This window comes from Phaenicophaeus curvirostris, chromosome 9 (genome assembly GCF_032191515.1).
Source record: "Phaenicophaeus curvirostris isolate KB17595 chromosome 9, BPBGC_Pcur_1.0, whole genome shotgun sequence".
Lineage (NCBI taxonomy): Eukaryota > Metazoa > Chordata > Aves > Cuculiformes > Cuculidae > Phaenicophaeus > Phaenicophaeus curvirostris.
This window is the reverse complement of record NC_091400.1, coordinates 9,398,169-9,414,763: the sequence shown is the minus strand read 5'-3', so window position 1 is coordinate 9,414,763 and position 16,595 is coordinate 9,398,169. Positions and strand designations below refer to the sequence as shown.

At 40.6% G+C, this 16,595-nt stretch overlaps 1 protein-coding gene and 1 long non-coding RNA gene across 2 annotated transcripts in view; one reads left to right on the top strand and one right to left on the bottom strand.

The window, feature by feature from the left end:
- Window positions 1-1,319: 1,319 nt before the first annotated feature.
- On the bottom strand, window positions 1,320-14,957 carry LOC138724056 (pancreatic triacylglycerol lipase-like). Its single transcript, XM_069863771.1, has 12 exons — window positions 14,760-14,957; window positions 13,626-13,780; window positions 12,580-12,705; window positions 10,041-10,175; window positions 8,874-8,982; window positions 7,298-7,417; window positions 6,941-7,060; window positions 5,451-5,569; window positions 4,188-4,317; window positions 3,624-3,735; window positions 2,577-2,744; window positions 1,320-1,400 (listed from the first exon to the last, which is right to left on the bottom strand). Exons 1-12 carry the CDS (start codon window positions 14,806-14,808, stop codon window positions 1,337-1,339), a joined length of 1,407 nt encoding a protein of 468 aa, XP_069719872.1. The 5' UTR covers window positions 14,809-14,957; the 3' UTR covers window positions 1,320-1,336.
- The window catches only part of LOC138724073 (uncharacterized), a 99,008-nt gene continuing 89,377 nt past the window's right edge, over window positions 6,965-16,595 (top strand). Inside the window, exon 1 of the long non-coding RNA XR_011337968.1 lies at window positions 6,965-7,080. This is a non-coding gene — a long non-coding RNA (uncharacterized lncRNA). The remainder of the gene's footprint in view (window positions 7,081-16,595) is intronic.

Sequence of the window (16,595 nt, the reverse complement as noted above, 5' to 3'; positions counted from 1 at the left end):
ATGCAGGGAATATCATGACTGTCAAAACAATTGTGTAGGCAAGAATCTGCTTATACTAAGGTAAAGGAACAAAAAGACAAAGGAGAAACTCTTCTGCAGTGTTAGGAAGTTAATAACTCTGTTGAGGTTTCCTCAGCAGGAGGTGCTGAGATCAAGAAGCCAAATTCTAGGAGACAAATTGTCAAGGCAGAAGGAAGCAGGCAATGTCAAAGGGATGAAGGGCACATGGAAACCCGACTTCAGGTGATGACTCTGGCACCTATGGCTACATGTTCTCTGGGTAAACCTCTGTTTATCTCCCTGAAGAGGGGATGTGTGTTCTTCCTTGGACTGGTTGATATGAATGTGGAAGTGTGTAGAGTCCTGTGGTTGGATCCTTAGCCTCCTCCTCAGCTGCAGAAAGCTGAGAAAGGTTTTGCACGAGCAACCCGAAACTGGACTTCCCATAGCCTGAGGCAGGGTTCACATTCTTGAACTTATAAAGCCCAATTTTCTATAAGGTTGACCACAGATGGGAAGAAATAGAGCCAAAATAGGCTTTAGCCTTTTCCCCTCATGGACAGCACAGTCTGGGAAGAAAATATGCAAAGCAAATTTTTCTGTTATGTGCTTGCTTCTGCCATGTGGAGCTGCACTGGGACGGAAGCAACATAATGACAAGAGAAGCAGCAGCATTAGGGTAACAAACAACTGGTCTTTTCCAACCTAATGATTATGTGATAAGCACTTCAGTGAAACTTCACTAATATTTGAAATTTGCTATTTTCTATACTCTGTCTCAGATTAATTCTGTCCACATCGCATGGTACAAGCTTAGTTCAGTATTAACATAGCAAAACACATCGCTGGGTCTCCATCATGCTCATTGTTGCATCTTTCACAGGTAATTAAAATTAAACATCTGTCCTTAACTACTTGCCCTCCTATCTCTGTTTCATCTTCATCTGGGTTTAACCTTCAGTTTGATTAAGAACATCGATTTTCTTAATCATCTCCTTTCCTTCTACTCACAAACAGGGATGCTTTCTCTTGGTACTGCCCAGGAACCACTCTCCAAATTCTGTTACGTGCCCCCTTTCCTTTTCTTGTCTGAAATTACTTTGAAACAGGCTGACATCAGGGGAATTTTTCAACAGGCTTTGGCTCACTCACTCCTAAAGCTACTTCAAAAATTCTGTCTGTAGAGAGCTATCCACAGAATTAACCTGTTCCACCCAAACCAGCAAAAACCCCAGCACACATTTCGACTATTGTAACTGTAATGACTGCAGATGCCAGGGCTTTATGCATGTGTAGCTTTTATTGGCAGCAAGGTTTTAGGCATCCATACACGCTGTTAGCAAGCAGTAAGAGTCTGCAGAACATCCTCCCTCACCGTCTCAGAGCCACAGAAATGGAACCTGAAGAGAAACAATATAAGCACTTTGAGTTGTCAACATTTGCTGAGATCATACAAGTGGTTATTGAACTGGTTTTATTAGGTTTCAATATTTCAACCTGATTTGTCATTTGACACAATTGAACGCAGAATATTTTGAGCTCCTAAGTCTGAAATATTACTGTGGTGGAAAGCATTGATGGACTGTATTCATCCTGGTTCACTGCCTGCCTTACAGTTCCTTTTTTTCCACCCCTGTGTAGATGCTCACAGCTACGTGTGCAAAGGCTGTGATTCAATAGAAGAGTGAGCACCTGGCTACAGGAATATGCTTCATCAGCGATGTGCTTTGGTGAACAGGTGATACAACTGCACTTAGGACCTTTGCTTAAAGGTACTGCTGCTGGACTGTGGTAATTTTGCTTTGTGTGAAGCTGTGTCCATCTCCCATATTGTCTTTTAAATGGTGGCATTTTAACTATGAATTTGCATATGGATCTAAAACATATACTGTACCTCCTCTTCAGATATCCAGCCATCGGGTGGATAAAATAACCGATAAGAAAACAAAGGAGTTTGTTTTAAATAGTCCAGGAAAATGAGTAAAAATGGATCAGTAAATCATACTTCTATAATCTGAATATCCAAGCCATATTCTACATTAGAAATCAGTTTTATCCTCTTTTCCTGGGTAGCCTTTTAAGCGCTGCTTCCAAGTATTAGTCTTGCTCATTGGAAGGACAGGTTTATTATCACTGTCCTCTTTTGTCAATCAAGATCTCAGGGACCACCAATATCAATCAAAGACTGATGTCAGCTGACATCAAATCAGACGTCCTGTGTGAGCTCAGGCACAGGTAACCAGTTCTTGTGGACAATAGGAGCTTGGCAAGAATGATGCTGACAACCCAAGCCAGTGCTAATCTTTCTTACGCAAAGGGTTATACAGGACATTTGTTCTTCTGAAGCCTGGAAAGAGGTTAAGATTCCCTTTGAAGTTATTTAAGGCAAAGGGTTGAAGTAGGAGTGAAATGAACTATGGATCAAAAGTATCTTGAAAGGAAGGAAATAAAAGGTTTTCTTGAGAGCCTTTGAACGCTTTAAACAGCTTTTCTTGCGAATTGCTTTTATACCACATATAATTTTGTCACCTACCCTCCTAAGCAACTTTCAAGATTTTAACAATGGATATACTCACTCTTTTCCACTTTCTCCGGATTGCACTGTGATATTTGCAGCTCCTAATTTAGGAAGAGTTGGATTTATCCAGTTGTTGTTCCAAAGAAATTTAACCTTAGTAACTGTTCCAATATTAACTTCGGCATCAATGAACTTTGTGTAAGTATTGTCTGGTTGGAGGGTTCCCCTGTAAGAAAGGACATTTTACGATTGTGAGGCACGCTGGCGTTTAGTATTACTTACCAGTCATATCAACTAATTGGTTGTTGTAGGAAGTGAGGAGAAATTTAGCGGATAGACAATATTTAGCTTATAAAATGGTAACAAACAACGTTATTGCCAGTTTTCCAACGCTATTCATCCCAAATCAGTGCTTGTCAGAAGCAACAAAGGCCTGATGTGCTGCAGTCACACTTCACTGTGAAGACCCTGTTGCAGGAAAAACCCCTTGGAGAAATCAGTGCTTGCTCCCTATTGCTTCTGCAGGCAGGGTTTTTCTGAACGTAGATGACATTTTCCTTTAATGTTAATTAATTTATATGATACAGATGCTGGATTTGTTTGGGATGACCAAAAGGATTATCCACCAGCTGCTCAGCTTGATTTTGCAGTAGAGGTTCCCAGGCTTGCAGCACTGTGGCCAAGTTAAATGTGCTTTTGGATAAATGTAGTTTATTATCTGGCTACTTATTTCACATCACATCAATATAGCAGTAGTAGTAGTAAAACGTGAGATAGCTTTAGCAGCAACATTTTAAAGCCTATGAAAGACAAAGAGATCAGAACACTGCTACTGTAGAGTAGAGACCTTGTAGAGAGCAAGACCTTGGTCATACAGCAAGCAAGCGACACCAAATTCTAACATTTTAAAGTCCTGCATTCTAAACTTAAGCCATCAAATCCAGAGTGAGTGAATTGTCACAGGGTTTACATCGGGGGTAGAATGTGATCTATAAGTAAGACCAATTTAAACAGAAACACTAATTGAAAATGTTAATATTATATTGAAAATATTAATTAAGCACTCTTAAACTGAGGTTTCTTTTCTGTTGAAGTTTGAACTTACTCAAAAATCTGGTGCTGCCTTGTGTTCCCATCACTCCCATAGAGGGCAATATTTACATATCCTTTAACTTTTTTGTTTCCAGAGAGCGTCACGCTTACTTTGTACCTCCAAACTGCACAGAAGAATACAGTAAGTTAGATTGCACTCAGGGAGAAACAGTCTCCATAATGTCAAGTGGGTTTTTTGGTGTGTACAGTGTATTTGAAAGAAAAAGAAAGTTATCCTATGCAGGGACAGGAGCTGGAATTAATGATCCTTGTGGATCCTTTCCCCACTGTGGACATTCTATGATTCTGTACATCGCCCATCCTCCTTTCTCCATGCACATTGTAGAGCAGCCCACCAAACCTCTCATGACCTCCCTTGGACTCTACACTTTGTCAACATCTTTCCTTTAGCAGGGGGCCCAAAACAGTGTACTGGTGTTGGAGCAGAAGAGGGAAAGGCATGGAAAGCCATTGCATTGCTATGAGATCTGTTCACCTGTGAAAATTAATGAAAAACAGGAAAATAAAAAAAAATGTTTAAAAGGAGTGGATAGTTATGGAAGCAATCAAAACTCACGAGCAAAATCCTTGGCCTCTCCAGTATTCAGGTAAAGTTTCACAAAACTATTTTTAAATTTCCCTTTGAATTTATCTGCATAGTGGCCCATATTTGGGCATCCTTCTTTTGGGCACGGGAAACAGGTTTCCTAATGAGAACAAATATATCCATTAATAAAATTATCCATCCAGGCAAGAAAATTTAAATTAGTCATAGATCTTAGTTTTGACAAACACCTAACTGGCCCTGTATCACAGCTTCAACAAATTTCAAGTAATCCTTTCTGTGACTTGAGATAGATCATACAAGGTAGGCAACTTTCTCAAAGGCTCTGACTTTTCAGGGCATTGTTTTTATCCTTGTGCATTTTAACTCAATCCAGCCACATCAGTGACATCTTTGAACAGTCTTGAACTGGAGCAGGGAGGAGGAGGTGTCCTTCCCAGCAACTGATGAGCAAGAATAGTATCTTATACCTAACCTCATACCTTCAGGTTGGGTCAAGGAAGGCTCTGTCTTGAAAACAAAGCTCATTCTTGTCATGAAAGCAGCTTTCTACTAGGTGACAGAAGCAGGCAGTCTCCTTTTCTCAAAGCCATCTGAGAAGTGTGATCTCCATCACGTGCTCAGAATGTATAAAGATCAGTATAAGCATTATGTAAGTTTATAACTCGGTCTGTGCTGCCTGTAGGATATGATGAGCCCACTACTTCCTTGTTACTCTTAGGCTGTAGTTCCCTGTTTGGGATGGGAAAAGGCTTTGTGACCTAGTCCATCAACCATTGGCTTCATCCCTGAAGCCATCTGAAATCACCCAAGTACTTTGACCACAGACTTACCCCATCAGGCCACCACATTTTAATTTTACTTGTTGTTTGGAAAAGAAGACATTTAAGCTATGTTTGAAAGCTCATTTGCTGCAGTATGGGATTCCACTCATTGCTGTTGGACAAATACATTCGATGATGTGGGCAGGCTCTCCTCCTCACCTCTTCCCCAGTTTGATGCAGCAGAGCAGGCCTGGGGAAGCTACCTCAGGTCCAGTACAACCTCAGTGCTGTCGCATCAGCACAGAACCAGGGATGTCCCTGTTTTTTCATTGCCTTTTCCCACTTTGACCCATGCTGGCTGCCCAAGCTATAACACTTCAGGACGTTTGACACTTAGCTTTCCTTACAGATGTACTTGTTAGGTGCAAGCTATCATAAATTGGACTTATGATGTATAGATAAGAGCCACTATTTTTATACAGTCCATCCTCAGGCTCTGTGAAATACTTACAGTTTCAAAAACATTGTATGCAGCACAAGGATAGCCTAGAAATCCATCAGGATAAATGATGCTGTCAGAGTAATACTTGTAACTCCGTAAATGATTGCAAGCCACAAAGTCCCGAGTGCCTGTGAAAAGATGCTCCCAGGTTAGTTCTTCCGTATGTTCACATCAGAGGAAAGATATTGGCACAGCCCTTGCCACATCATTGGGATACATCATTCCACCTGGAAAGCCAACCCCCCCTAATTCTTGGAGTGTCAAACATAAGGTTTGAAGCTTGCTTTAGAGGTGAATTGATGTTCTGAGTTTGACTGACTCAACAGGTATAAAATGCAAACTTGGAATGCTTTGTGGAGACTGACTGTGCAGCTCAGTTCAGCCCCTGCTCTCTCCTCCCCTCACAAACACTTATTCAAGCAATCTAACCGAGTTTCACAATGGAAAGGAGAGCTTCATAAAGCAGGTCTTTTGTAGGCAACGGTTGCATTACCATAACAAAAGAAAACCCAGTGCAAAAGTATTTAACAGTGAACTTCCTAGGGAAACGCTGATTTTCTCCAGCTGAGGACTTCAAAACAAAATTATTATCGTTTGGAGAGTTTTCAGAAAGGGAGATACTTAAAATTAAATTAATGAATATATTGTTTTCCTTTACATTTCCTTTGTTTGCCTGACTTCGAGTTAAAAAGAAGATCATATACAGGACACGTTTTTCTTTGTGCTTTAATTCCCCAGTATCGATAACAAGTTTACGCTGTATATATAAAAGTAATGCCTCCAGCTGCAATGAATAAAACCCGGAGAAAAAGGCTGGTTATGACAAATAACTTCATGATTGCTAGAGTTTAAGGTATTTCCAGTAATGTAAGAAAGGGCTTGGATAATATACTGAAAAATCTCTATTGCAGAAATCTTAGTTTGTTTTTTTAGAGATTGTGTGCAACTTAACTTTATAAAGACACGTAGAAAAGTTGTAATAGAGCTCTTATTAGAACCACATAAACCCACAAAGAATGGTGTATTGGAGCAGCTACATGCCAATATTTTTTTAGCTGGCTAAAACCAGACACAATGACATTGCATTAATCCAACCCAGATTGTAATAGGTAATTCAAAATAAAAATAATTGCTCTATCTCAGCAGAGCTGCAGCTGAAGATACCCTCACAGAAGTAGCGGCAGGCATCATCCCCTGCTCCACCCAGCCCGGCTGCTGGGCAACAGAAACAAAGCCTGTTGTTACAGACCCTTCCAAATCTTTGGCTCAGTTTCTGTAACTTTTGTTTCTGCTATCAGATGCTCGACAGGAAGCATATTTGTCCAGAAGTAAACCCTTTGCCTTGTTTATTTTTGAGTAAGCTGTGGAAAATGGTGTGGTTTGAGCAGATTAACAGTTTCACTGCACTCCACAGGGGACACTCCAAAAGCTAATGCAAACCACCTGAATTTAGAGAAGTTAATTGTGAGGGGAAATTGTAATGCAATCAACATACTTACCTTCCCAGATGCCATCAAGATCCACAATCTGTGAAACAGCATTCTTCTCACACCCTGGCATTTGCTCCCCTCCATTAGGATAAAAGTCAAGGTGCCCTATAGCTGGCCTCATCCCAAAACCTAAAGCATTTAAAGCAGAGGTAAGCATGTTTTAAATTAATATTGCCTGATATGTCTAGCAATTGGCTTGAAGTTTGTATGCATTTGGCATTTTATGATTATGAGCTGTTAGTGACCAGTTGACGTGTTTGTTCTGTGTCTATGCACCTCCCAGCACAAGTGAGTCTTGATGGATGAGCAGGAAGCGTCACGGGGCATCAATAATTTGGTATTAACACATTAGAGTTGAATACTCACCTAAGTAGGGGATTGTGGGAGCTGAATCTGTGTGAATAACATCTACAAACTCTGCATCAGACTTATCCAGTCTGACTTCAATTGGAGTGCCTTGAAAATAGGGTTGAGCAGGGTCCAGTCCTGAAATAAAAAGGCTGGTGTTATGTAAAGAGATATAGGTGTATTGTTTTATATAATACTGTGACTGCATACAATGACTATGACTTATATAGTTGCCCATAGTTTTTGGTATCTAAGTAGTACAGGCACTACAAAATGATGATATATGCTCTTTCTTATTAAGCGGCTTTTCTCCCTGGAAGGAGAAAGGGTTACTTGTGTGAAGGTTATTAAATTTTACTGATTTACTTCAATAATGAATCCCAGCACTTGGACATAATTTTTATTATAAAAAACAACTGAACTTCTCTTTAATAATGTTGTTCAAATTGAGGTTGCTGTCTCTGCATCCCATGTAACTGATCTATCTGCACAGTTTCTGAAGTAGCTTGTTTGAGAGTGAGTACTCAAGGAGGAATTGATGCTGATAGCACCCCATGTGTTTGGAGGTGCCCAAACCAGCCTGTCTTCTTCTGCCTCCAGTCAGATTTTGGAAATACATCTAGTTTTGAAATTACAGTCTTTGCTTTTGGTCCTAGCACAAAACAGAATTCATTTGTTTCCCAAATTACCACAGCAATTCCAGGAAATTGCAAAGTCCTGCAAATTGCACAGTTTATACTGCCTTATACTGGCATCTCCTGTTGTCCCTGGGCAGCAAAATTGGTTTTGCTTTTAGACTGAATTTTGTAGACTACTAGTCCAAGGTTCGTGGAGCCTGAAATCCCTGAGGAAAACTAACAATTGAAAAGGGCTGGGTTAATAATATCCAGAACTGTCCTTTGTGTATGAAAGGTCACTCTGCTTAATACACACTGCCCTTGGCACCACCTGCATGATGAGTAAGGAGACCAAGCCCATGGCTTTAAACTCTGAAAGTGCTGAACATGTTAAAAAACATGCTAAAAACTGCGGACTGCATGGTGAGTCACCTGTGTTTTGAGAAAGAATTGGTCTGATCACAAGTTTAGCTGATAATACCTCAGTTTTGTTTTCTGGGAGGATCATAGAGTCATAGAACGGTTTGGGTTGGAAGGAATCTTAAAGATCATCCAGTTCCAATACCCCTGCTGCGGGCAGGAACACCTCCACTAGGTCAGGTTGCTCAAAGCCCCATCCAACCCTGCCTTGATCACCTCCGGGGATGGGGCAGTTGGAAACTACTGGAAATTTTCAAATACTCAGAATGGTGTGATGTATTGCAAGGGCCCTTCTGGTTCTGTTAGCTCTATAAGGCCTTTCCTTTCCTGTATAAACATATGCAAGCAAAATAATCATCACGTTGATTGTTTTCCCACACTTACCAGGGCACCATTCCTCAGTGTACTGTGCGAAGAGGGGAAGGTTTTATTATCCAAATTACCTTTGACTAAACTACAGCCCGCAGTCAGATACAATGGTAAGAAGAAATGAACAGCAATGTTTTGTGAAGCACGGGTTTCTTTAGCATGAGATTTGATTTAAGTCACTGACTTACCAGTTATTCTTCCGATCCCTGGTGTCCTCCTGCCAGCCTCACCTGCCGCATGTGCCCCAAGGCTGTGGCCAATAATGTGAACATTGGCTGGGGAATATTCATATTTTTCCTGAGAAAACAGCAATATGAGAAATTACTTTATGTGTTTTCATCAGCAACAGGAAGTGTAAAAAGGGGCTAAAAAACTACTTTGAATTTGACTACAGACTCGAGAACTCCTATAGGATTTCAGCATCTGTTTGCTAGTTTAGGTTCTGATGTCTAATACATAGATTTTTCAGAACTCCTTATTCAGATGCTGTCCTCATTTGGAGGCTGTTAAAACCCTAGACAGCTCTAGCAATAGGATCCTGAGAGGCTCTGTATCCTTTTTACATCCTAGACCCATTAAGATTCACAGGATGCTTCTCTGGCTTGCAAGATTCAGCCAGAAAGAAACTCCTAGGTACACCTGGCAGGTCGGGCACCACGTGCAACTGGAGGAAGATGTGAGAGCAGAGTTGCCTGCAGCCTTTTTCAATGCTACATCATTGGCTGCAATGCAGATGTAGTGTGAGACACGGCTCAGATCACTCCTAGCCCCAGTGTACTATCCGCTTAAGTGATGCATAGCTCTCTTACAGGGAAATGCGTCTTGATTAAAAGAAGGCTTCAAACCAAGCATCACTTCCCACATGAAGAAGGCTAGAAGTATCTTCCATGGATTTAGGTGCTGTGAACAACTCCTTTCCCCTTAGGCTGGGTCCTGTTTGTCCCCAGAGCGTAGTTGTCCTCCAGCCACTGCTGTCTGTGAGCTGGCTCTTGAGGATGCCAGGTAGCCCTTTGCTAGATTTGGTCTCTGTGAAAAGGCATTTTGTTGGGTCTGTTCTGTCCGAGTATTTAAAACTACACAACATTTTGCATCCATTAACATCTACGGAATAACTGTTTGGCTGTGCCATGTCTTGTAGCACTTCATGTTCCCAAGTTAGCTATCGGTGCTGTTTTGACATAGTTCTCTAACTTCAGGGAAAAAAAAAAGGTCTGTTTTCAGTAAAACTTCTAAAATAATCACTAAGTAGAAGACAGTGTTTTCTGCTTGTTACTTCCACATTCTTCAAAGTTCTTGAATCTTATTTATTTCAAACCAGCTTTAGATCTATGGATTTATAACCAGAAGATTCTTACCTTAAGAACTTTTACAAAATAAGCTAATTCAGCTCCCACAACACGGACATTGTTTGATGCCTGGGTGTACTGACATCTCGCACCTCTTTTCCAGTTGACACAGATACAGTTCACGTCTTCCACTGTAAGCATCCTCTGTTTTGTAAAACAAAAGTAAAAGCCAAAGGGCCACAGTAAATACAATCTGGAAATAATTCGTGTTGCTTAGAATCATAGAATCATTGAGGTTGGAAAAGACCTCTAAGATCACCCAGCCCAACCTCCAGCCCAACCTCACCATGCCTGATTAAACCATGTCCCAAAGTGCCATGTCTACATGTTTTTTGAACCTCTCCAGGGATGGCAACTCCACTTCCCTGGGCAGCCTCTTCCAATGCTTCACCACTCTTTCAGTAAAGATTTTTTTCCTAATATACAATGTAAGCCTACTCTGGCACAACTTAAGGCCATTTTGTCTTGTCCTGCTTACTCAGCTCATAAATATCCCAGGAATTTTTATGAGAACGTTTTAAGAACCAAAACCTTAGGGTGCATATATGTGGTCATACCTTCTCACAGGTGTATTAATGCTCATGTAGTACAGAACTAGGGGCCTATGCTGTGTTAATTGCCACGCTGTCATTTCAAGCACTCATAGCACTATTTTTTCAAAAGGAAAACTTGTAAATAATCATGCAAGGTTTGATTGAAATTAAAAATTAGAAGTATGTAACTCTAAATAAGAGCTCTACTTATGCAATAATTCACTTAAGCAATTTAAAAGTACTTCTGTAATTCAATTACAAGTTATATTTTTCATGACAAAAATCAAGAGTGTTTTCTGATACAGATTTGTAAAAAAGAGATTGTGTTTTTGTAAGAGGTTGCATGAATTCTTGCTGTCACTGAGTATTCATTTCAGATTTATGGCTTTGTTTGGGAATAAAGGCAGTTTTATTCTTTCTTTGGGAAGATATGGGCAGATAGTATCTTATCTGCCACAGAATCTGCAGCTTTGCTTTTCTTCTATGAGCTGGATTGTTTGGCTAAATATATTTTGCTTTAGCAGCTGTGGTATATTTATTCTTCTTTGCTTTATGTTGGGCATTATAAAGTATCCAAACCAAGTTATAACTCTCAAAGGACAACAAAAGGCAATAGATTTGTCTGTGGCTATGTTAGAAATAGTAAAAATAAATGTGCAGATAGGATAATTACTTAATGGGAAGGAAAGTAAAGAACAGATACACATAGGAAGGCTGATGTATTCACAGTCCTAGTTACTCCACTCTTTAATTAAAAGATTCACCGAGACCGTTTTTTTAAAAAAATAGATCAGTGCATTGTGATAAAATATGGGCCACCGTAATAGCAGAAGAATTTAAAGATTTATCTTATGCCTCTACATCCTCATGAAAATTGATCAAAAAGTTTTAAGGAACAAACCAAATGAAAATATGAGCTATCTACTTGATTGTGAGGCTCTAGGAAAAAAATCTCTATTTTATGAGTGGAAAATAGGAATCTAGGAATTATAAAAATATTAATCTGTTTTGAAAAAATTATTAAGTAACAAATCCAACAATCATTCCTCAAGTGATAATCAACATAGATATTTTTTAAATAAAAAATTGTTAAATAAAATTAATTTCCTTTTGATGTAGTATCAAAGGGAAGTGGGTAACAAGGATGCGATAAATATGAAATAACTTGATTTTAGTGGACTTTCACATTGTTTTCATAGTGTTCTTTTAAGTAAGACAGGCATAAAGAATTTAAACAAAATTGTGGTTATGTGACTAGTCCATTGGAAAGCTATTTTGCTCTTTGTGCTGTGTGACTAATAGCTTTCATCAGGTGCAGCTGCAATAGAAAGCATGTTTGGAGGATTTGAGAGGACCACAAGCTGGAATTGCAACTTTGTGTGGGGACAGGATTAAGAAATAACTTGGGGAATGAGCACAAAAATCAATAAAGCAGAGTGCTTTATGTCATTTGCTGTTCACAGCGAGTCCTGGATTGAAAGCTTTGTTCAAAATGATCCCCTTGAGGTCCCTTCTGGCTGTACATTTTTGCAGCTTTCTTGTTTCTGTTAAGGGTCAGCTCTTGGCTGCAGCCTCCCCCAACCAGGGGGCAGCCCATGCCTTTGTGATGGGCTTCCTACATCTAGAAACCTGTTTCTTGTCTGAAGAAATATGATGCAATAATTATGAGTCCACAGCTATTTCTGGAATCACCTTTGTTCCTAGGAGATATCTTGCTCCAAGAAAAAGTATCTTTTACAATGAAAAAGGGCATTTATGGAGCCCAATCCTGTTGTCACTCACTTCACTAAAAAGAAGACTTTGATATGTTTTACTTGATGCTTTTCATCAAGGTTTACATATTTAAGTTGCTAACAAATTCAAAACCACTGGCTTTCCCCACCCCCACCTCTTATCGCTACCATTGCCACAAGAGAAATAAGTTAGAAAGAGAGAGAATGGATAATTCATAGGAAGGTGCTTATAAAAGCAAACTAGGGGACTTCACAGGGACAAGATTCCCCTCTGGTACCTACCTTGCACATGTCTGACAGCCAGTTTTCTTCTCCATTATCTATAAATCCGTGTATGATAAACCTGGTTATCCTACTTGCATTAAAGTTTGAGTAGTCAATTGTTACGGCATCAACTGCAGAGATCTCCTGTTGTAGATATTAAATTAATAAGCAGTTAAATATTCTTTCTGTAAGGAATTCATCGGAATTCCAAAGGCTTGAACTACGTTCATCTGTACAGGTGTTTAAAAGCTATGCAATGTTAAACTTATTTGCAAGTGTTTCCATGACTGTGGCTTAAGGTCTGTATCTCCATTCAAAGCAAGCTTTGATGCATATCTTGGGGAAGCCATAACTTTTAGTGTGTTTTCATCTTATTTGTGGGAAAAATATTAGCTGATGTTTTTAAAAATGCTGAATTTCTGAGTACTTTTTCAATAGCTATATGGGAAACATGGGGGAGGGCTGGAGGAGGATGAGAATTCTGCCTCAGGGACCCTGCCAAGCAGCTGGAAGAGGTTTTATAGAATCATAGAATGTCCTGAGTTGGAAGGGACCCACAAGGATCATTGAGTCCAACTCCTGTCTCTGCATGGACAACCCCAACATTCACAATGTGTGTCTGAAGGCATTGGCCAAACGCTTCTGGAACACTGTCAGGCTTGGTGCCATGACTGCTTTCCTGGGGAGCTGTTCCAGTGCTCCACCACCCTCTAGGTGAAGAACTTTTTCCTAATATCCAGCCTAACCCTTCTCTGGCATATATTTCTGCCATTCCCTCGGGTCCCATGATTGCTCACCAGAGAGAAGAGAGCAGCATCTGCTCCTCCCCTTGTGAGGAAGCTGTAGACCATGATGAGGTCTCCCCTCAGCCTCCTCTTCTCCAGGCTGAACCAACCAAGTGACTTTAGCCGCTACTCATATGGCTTCCCCACTAAACTAACATTATTTCTAACAAAGTGGAGATTTGGCCATTTCTAACGCTTTCCAGGAACATAGCTGGACCCTGTGTTTATTTACTCTTTTTCTATGTGATCTACTAATGTTTAAACTGCAATAGGTCTTACTTGAAAGCTATTAGGATTTTGTCTTGTGTACAGGAGGAAGTGAATGTCTGTGTCTTCTGGACTCCAGGGTAGCTTATGCACTGGTCTTTCCACAGTCCCAGACCATGGTATATCATCTGAGAAACATCCAATCCTGTCATAGCAAACTTCTTTACCTGTAGCATACAGATCACATCAGTAACACGGGAATAAGCAAAGATGTGGAGCAGGCTAGTCATATCTCACAGCATCTCTCCTCTGGAGATCTCTTGGTTTCTTGAAAATTCTGTGGCTTACAGAAAGCAAAGATCAGCAATTTCCATTTCTTGTATCTTGAAAGGCTCTGGCTTGCCCCAAGGAAAGTAGCCACCCTATTGCACATGAGCAAAGTATTCATAGAATCGTAGAATGTTTGGGGTTTGAAGAGACCTTTATGGGTCACCTAGTCCTCTTAACGCCCATTCAGTGAAGTTCCACCATGGACATCCAGTACCACACCTTGGGTATCTTTTCCCATCTGCGCTTTGCCTAAGGCAAAGACAGCTGATGAGTTTCTCCTTATACCAAGCCAAGATCTTGCAAAAATCCAGCAATAACTTGAGACTGTGCTGAACACCTGATTACACTGTATACAAGAAGTCTTATACAAAGCAGTGGCTCCTGTGGAATATAAAGCTATACTCTCATTAGACTGCCTCTGCTCCCTTCCCCCATCTCCTTTCTCCATTTCCATCATTAAGGAAGAATACAACAAATAAATCCCGAGGTTTGGTATAGCAATACCTTTGCTCTGAGATAGAAAACACCAGAATTTCCTAGGGTGGGATTTCCAGAGTGCAGAAGAGGAAAGACAACAATTGCAGAATTGTCTCCCCGTTCTTGTACAGGAAAGTGAACTAAGTAACCTCAGTCTCTAAGTTTTAAGGCACCACGATTTGCGTTGGAACGGACCTTAAAGCTCATCCAGTTTGACCACCCCTGCCATGGGCTGGGACACCTTCTCCTGGATCAGGTTGCTCAAAGCCTCATCTGACTTGGCCTTGAACACTCCCAGGGATGGGGCAGCCGTGACTTTTCTGGGCAATATATAGAATAATATCTCACAAAATATAGCAGCATAGAAAATCTACATAACTATTAACCCCATATGCTTACCTTCTGCTGCACTGAGCAGAAATAGTGCAAGGATCCAAATTCCAGGCATCTAGAACAGTAGGAAAAGAAGTGACTGGATTAGCAAGTGCACTTAGCTTTTCTGGTGCTGAGCTTTCTCAGGATGAAAAAGGTGCTGTATCTGTCTTCTCTATAACATGTACCTATGACCGCTGCTTATGCGAGATGTGTGTGAGTTGGCTCTATGTTTGCCTGCTCTGCCAGAGATTGTGGGGCTCTGAAATCTATTAAAGCATAGCTTAAATCCAGAGTGATTTTTGTCCTATTGAGGCTGCCAATGTGAGCTGCCATTTCCATTTATACTGCTGTGTCTTGGGAAGCCACATACCTAATGAGGTAAAAGGAAAAATGCCTGAGCTACTTACAGTGTAGCCTTGAAGCCCCATGCACTCATGTGCAAACTTTGCAAGTACTTTTATACTCTGCTTTATCCTTGGAAATGTTCCCAGAAAGATAGGAGCACTTATTTCAGATTATAGTTTATAGTTAAGCTGGAAAACAACTTAAAGTGTTGGTTTCTCAGGAAAACACCAAAATCCACGAACACAGATTTCTTGAATTGGTGTTCTGGAGCTCTAAGTAGGATTGGAAGTCCAGAGGCAGGGCAATTCCCAGGGCTGCAACATATCAGGAGTGGGACATTAGAAAGAATTGTGTAGGTCTGTGTGGCAGTGCATATTTAGGTACTTGCCTTGGCTAGGAAGGCTCTTGGTTTTATTGATGCGTAGTTGGAATGTAGGGGTCTACTTTGAGTATCCTCTTTAAGTCTCCACCTTTGCTCTGCATCAAGTGACTTTGGATGCAGAATGCTCTTATGCTTCTGGATCCTCTGTGTTCATTTCATGACATCAGCTCAATTTGGTGAAGCCTTATCCCTTTAGGAAAACTTCTTTATGGACCTGGTAGGAATTTTCATAGTGAAAGAGTCTGATTTCCTCCTGGTATCACTCATTTCCTTGTTGAAATGAGTAGGAGGACAGCTGTCTAACCCTTTGAATACTTTCTATACTATCCATGTAGCCCAAGTTTTCATATAGCCATAGAATTATAGAATAGTTTGGGTTGGAAGGGACCTTAAAGGTCATTCAGTTCCAACCCCCCGTGTTGTGGGCAGGGACACCCTCAACTAGGTCAGGTTGCTCAAAGCTAAGGGACATGGTTTAGTGTTTGATAGGAATGGTTGGACTCGATGATCTGGTGAGTCTCTTCCAACCTGGTTATTCTATGATTCTATGATTCTAAGCCTCATCCAACCTGACCTTGAATACCTCCAGGGACAGGGTATCCACTACTTCTCTGGGCAACCTGAGAAAGACCTTCTCCTCTGAGCGATGAACTGTGCAAACATGCCGGAAATAATAGCAATAATATGAAAAATTCTCCTAGAGATAGTGATATGGCTACTTTGTGTAATGATGCTACAGAACTCAGTGGGTCATTCTACTAGAGGCATCAACTAAAAGGTGAAAAAGATCATGTGCAGGCTGAGGTCTGGGAACCCCTTGGTGCTGTTCATCTCTAGGAGGTGGCTATAGGGGAATTAGAGAAGAAATGAGACCTCCGCTATCTTTTCACCTAGAAAGCTTTATCAGCTTGGCTATGCTTTCTGGCTATATCCAGGTATCTTTGCAGAGCTGACCTTCCAGCCTCTGGGAATAGCCAAATGGATACCAGCTGTGTGTATAGGTATTACACTACTATCATCCATGCCAGTGGAGTTTATTTCTTTAAACAGTAGTGAAGTTATTAATTTTTCTTTGATACCGATTTAGAGCTCAATACTCCAGTCCTTAATTGAAGAGTCATATTGGTTTGTAA

What these genes read in the sequence shown, in the direction of transcription:
- LOC138724056 (XM_069863771.1), bottom strand. Translation starts at nt 14,808, where the DNA reads ATGCCTGGAATTTGGATCCTTGCACTATTTCTGCTCAGTGCAGCAGAA. An exon ending in TCTTGATGGCATCTGGGAAG is followed by an intron (nt 5,570 to 6,940) that starts GTAAGTATGTTG and finishes ATCTTTTCACAG; the next exon opens with GCACTCGGGACTTTGTGGCT. An exon ending in AGGCAGCACCAGATTTTTGA is followed by an intron (nt 2,745 to 3,623) that starts GTAAGTTCAAAC and finishes CCTTTCTTACAG; the next exon opens with GGGAACCCTCCAACCAGACA.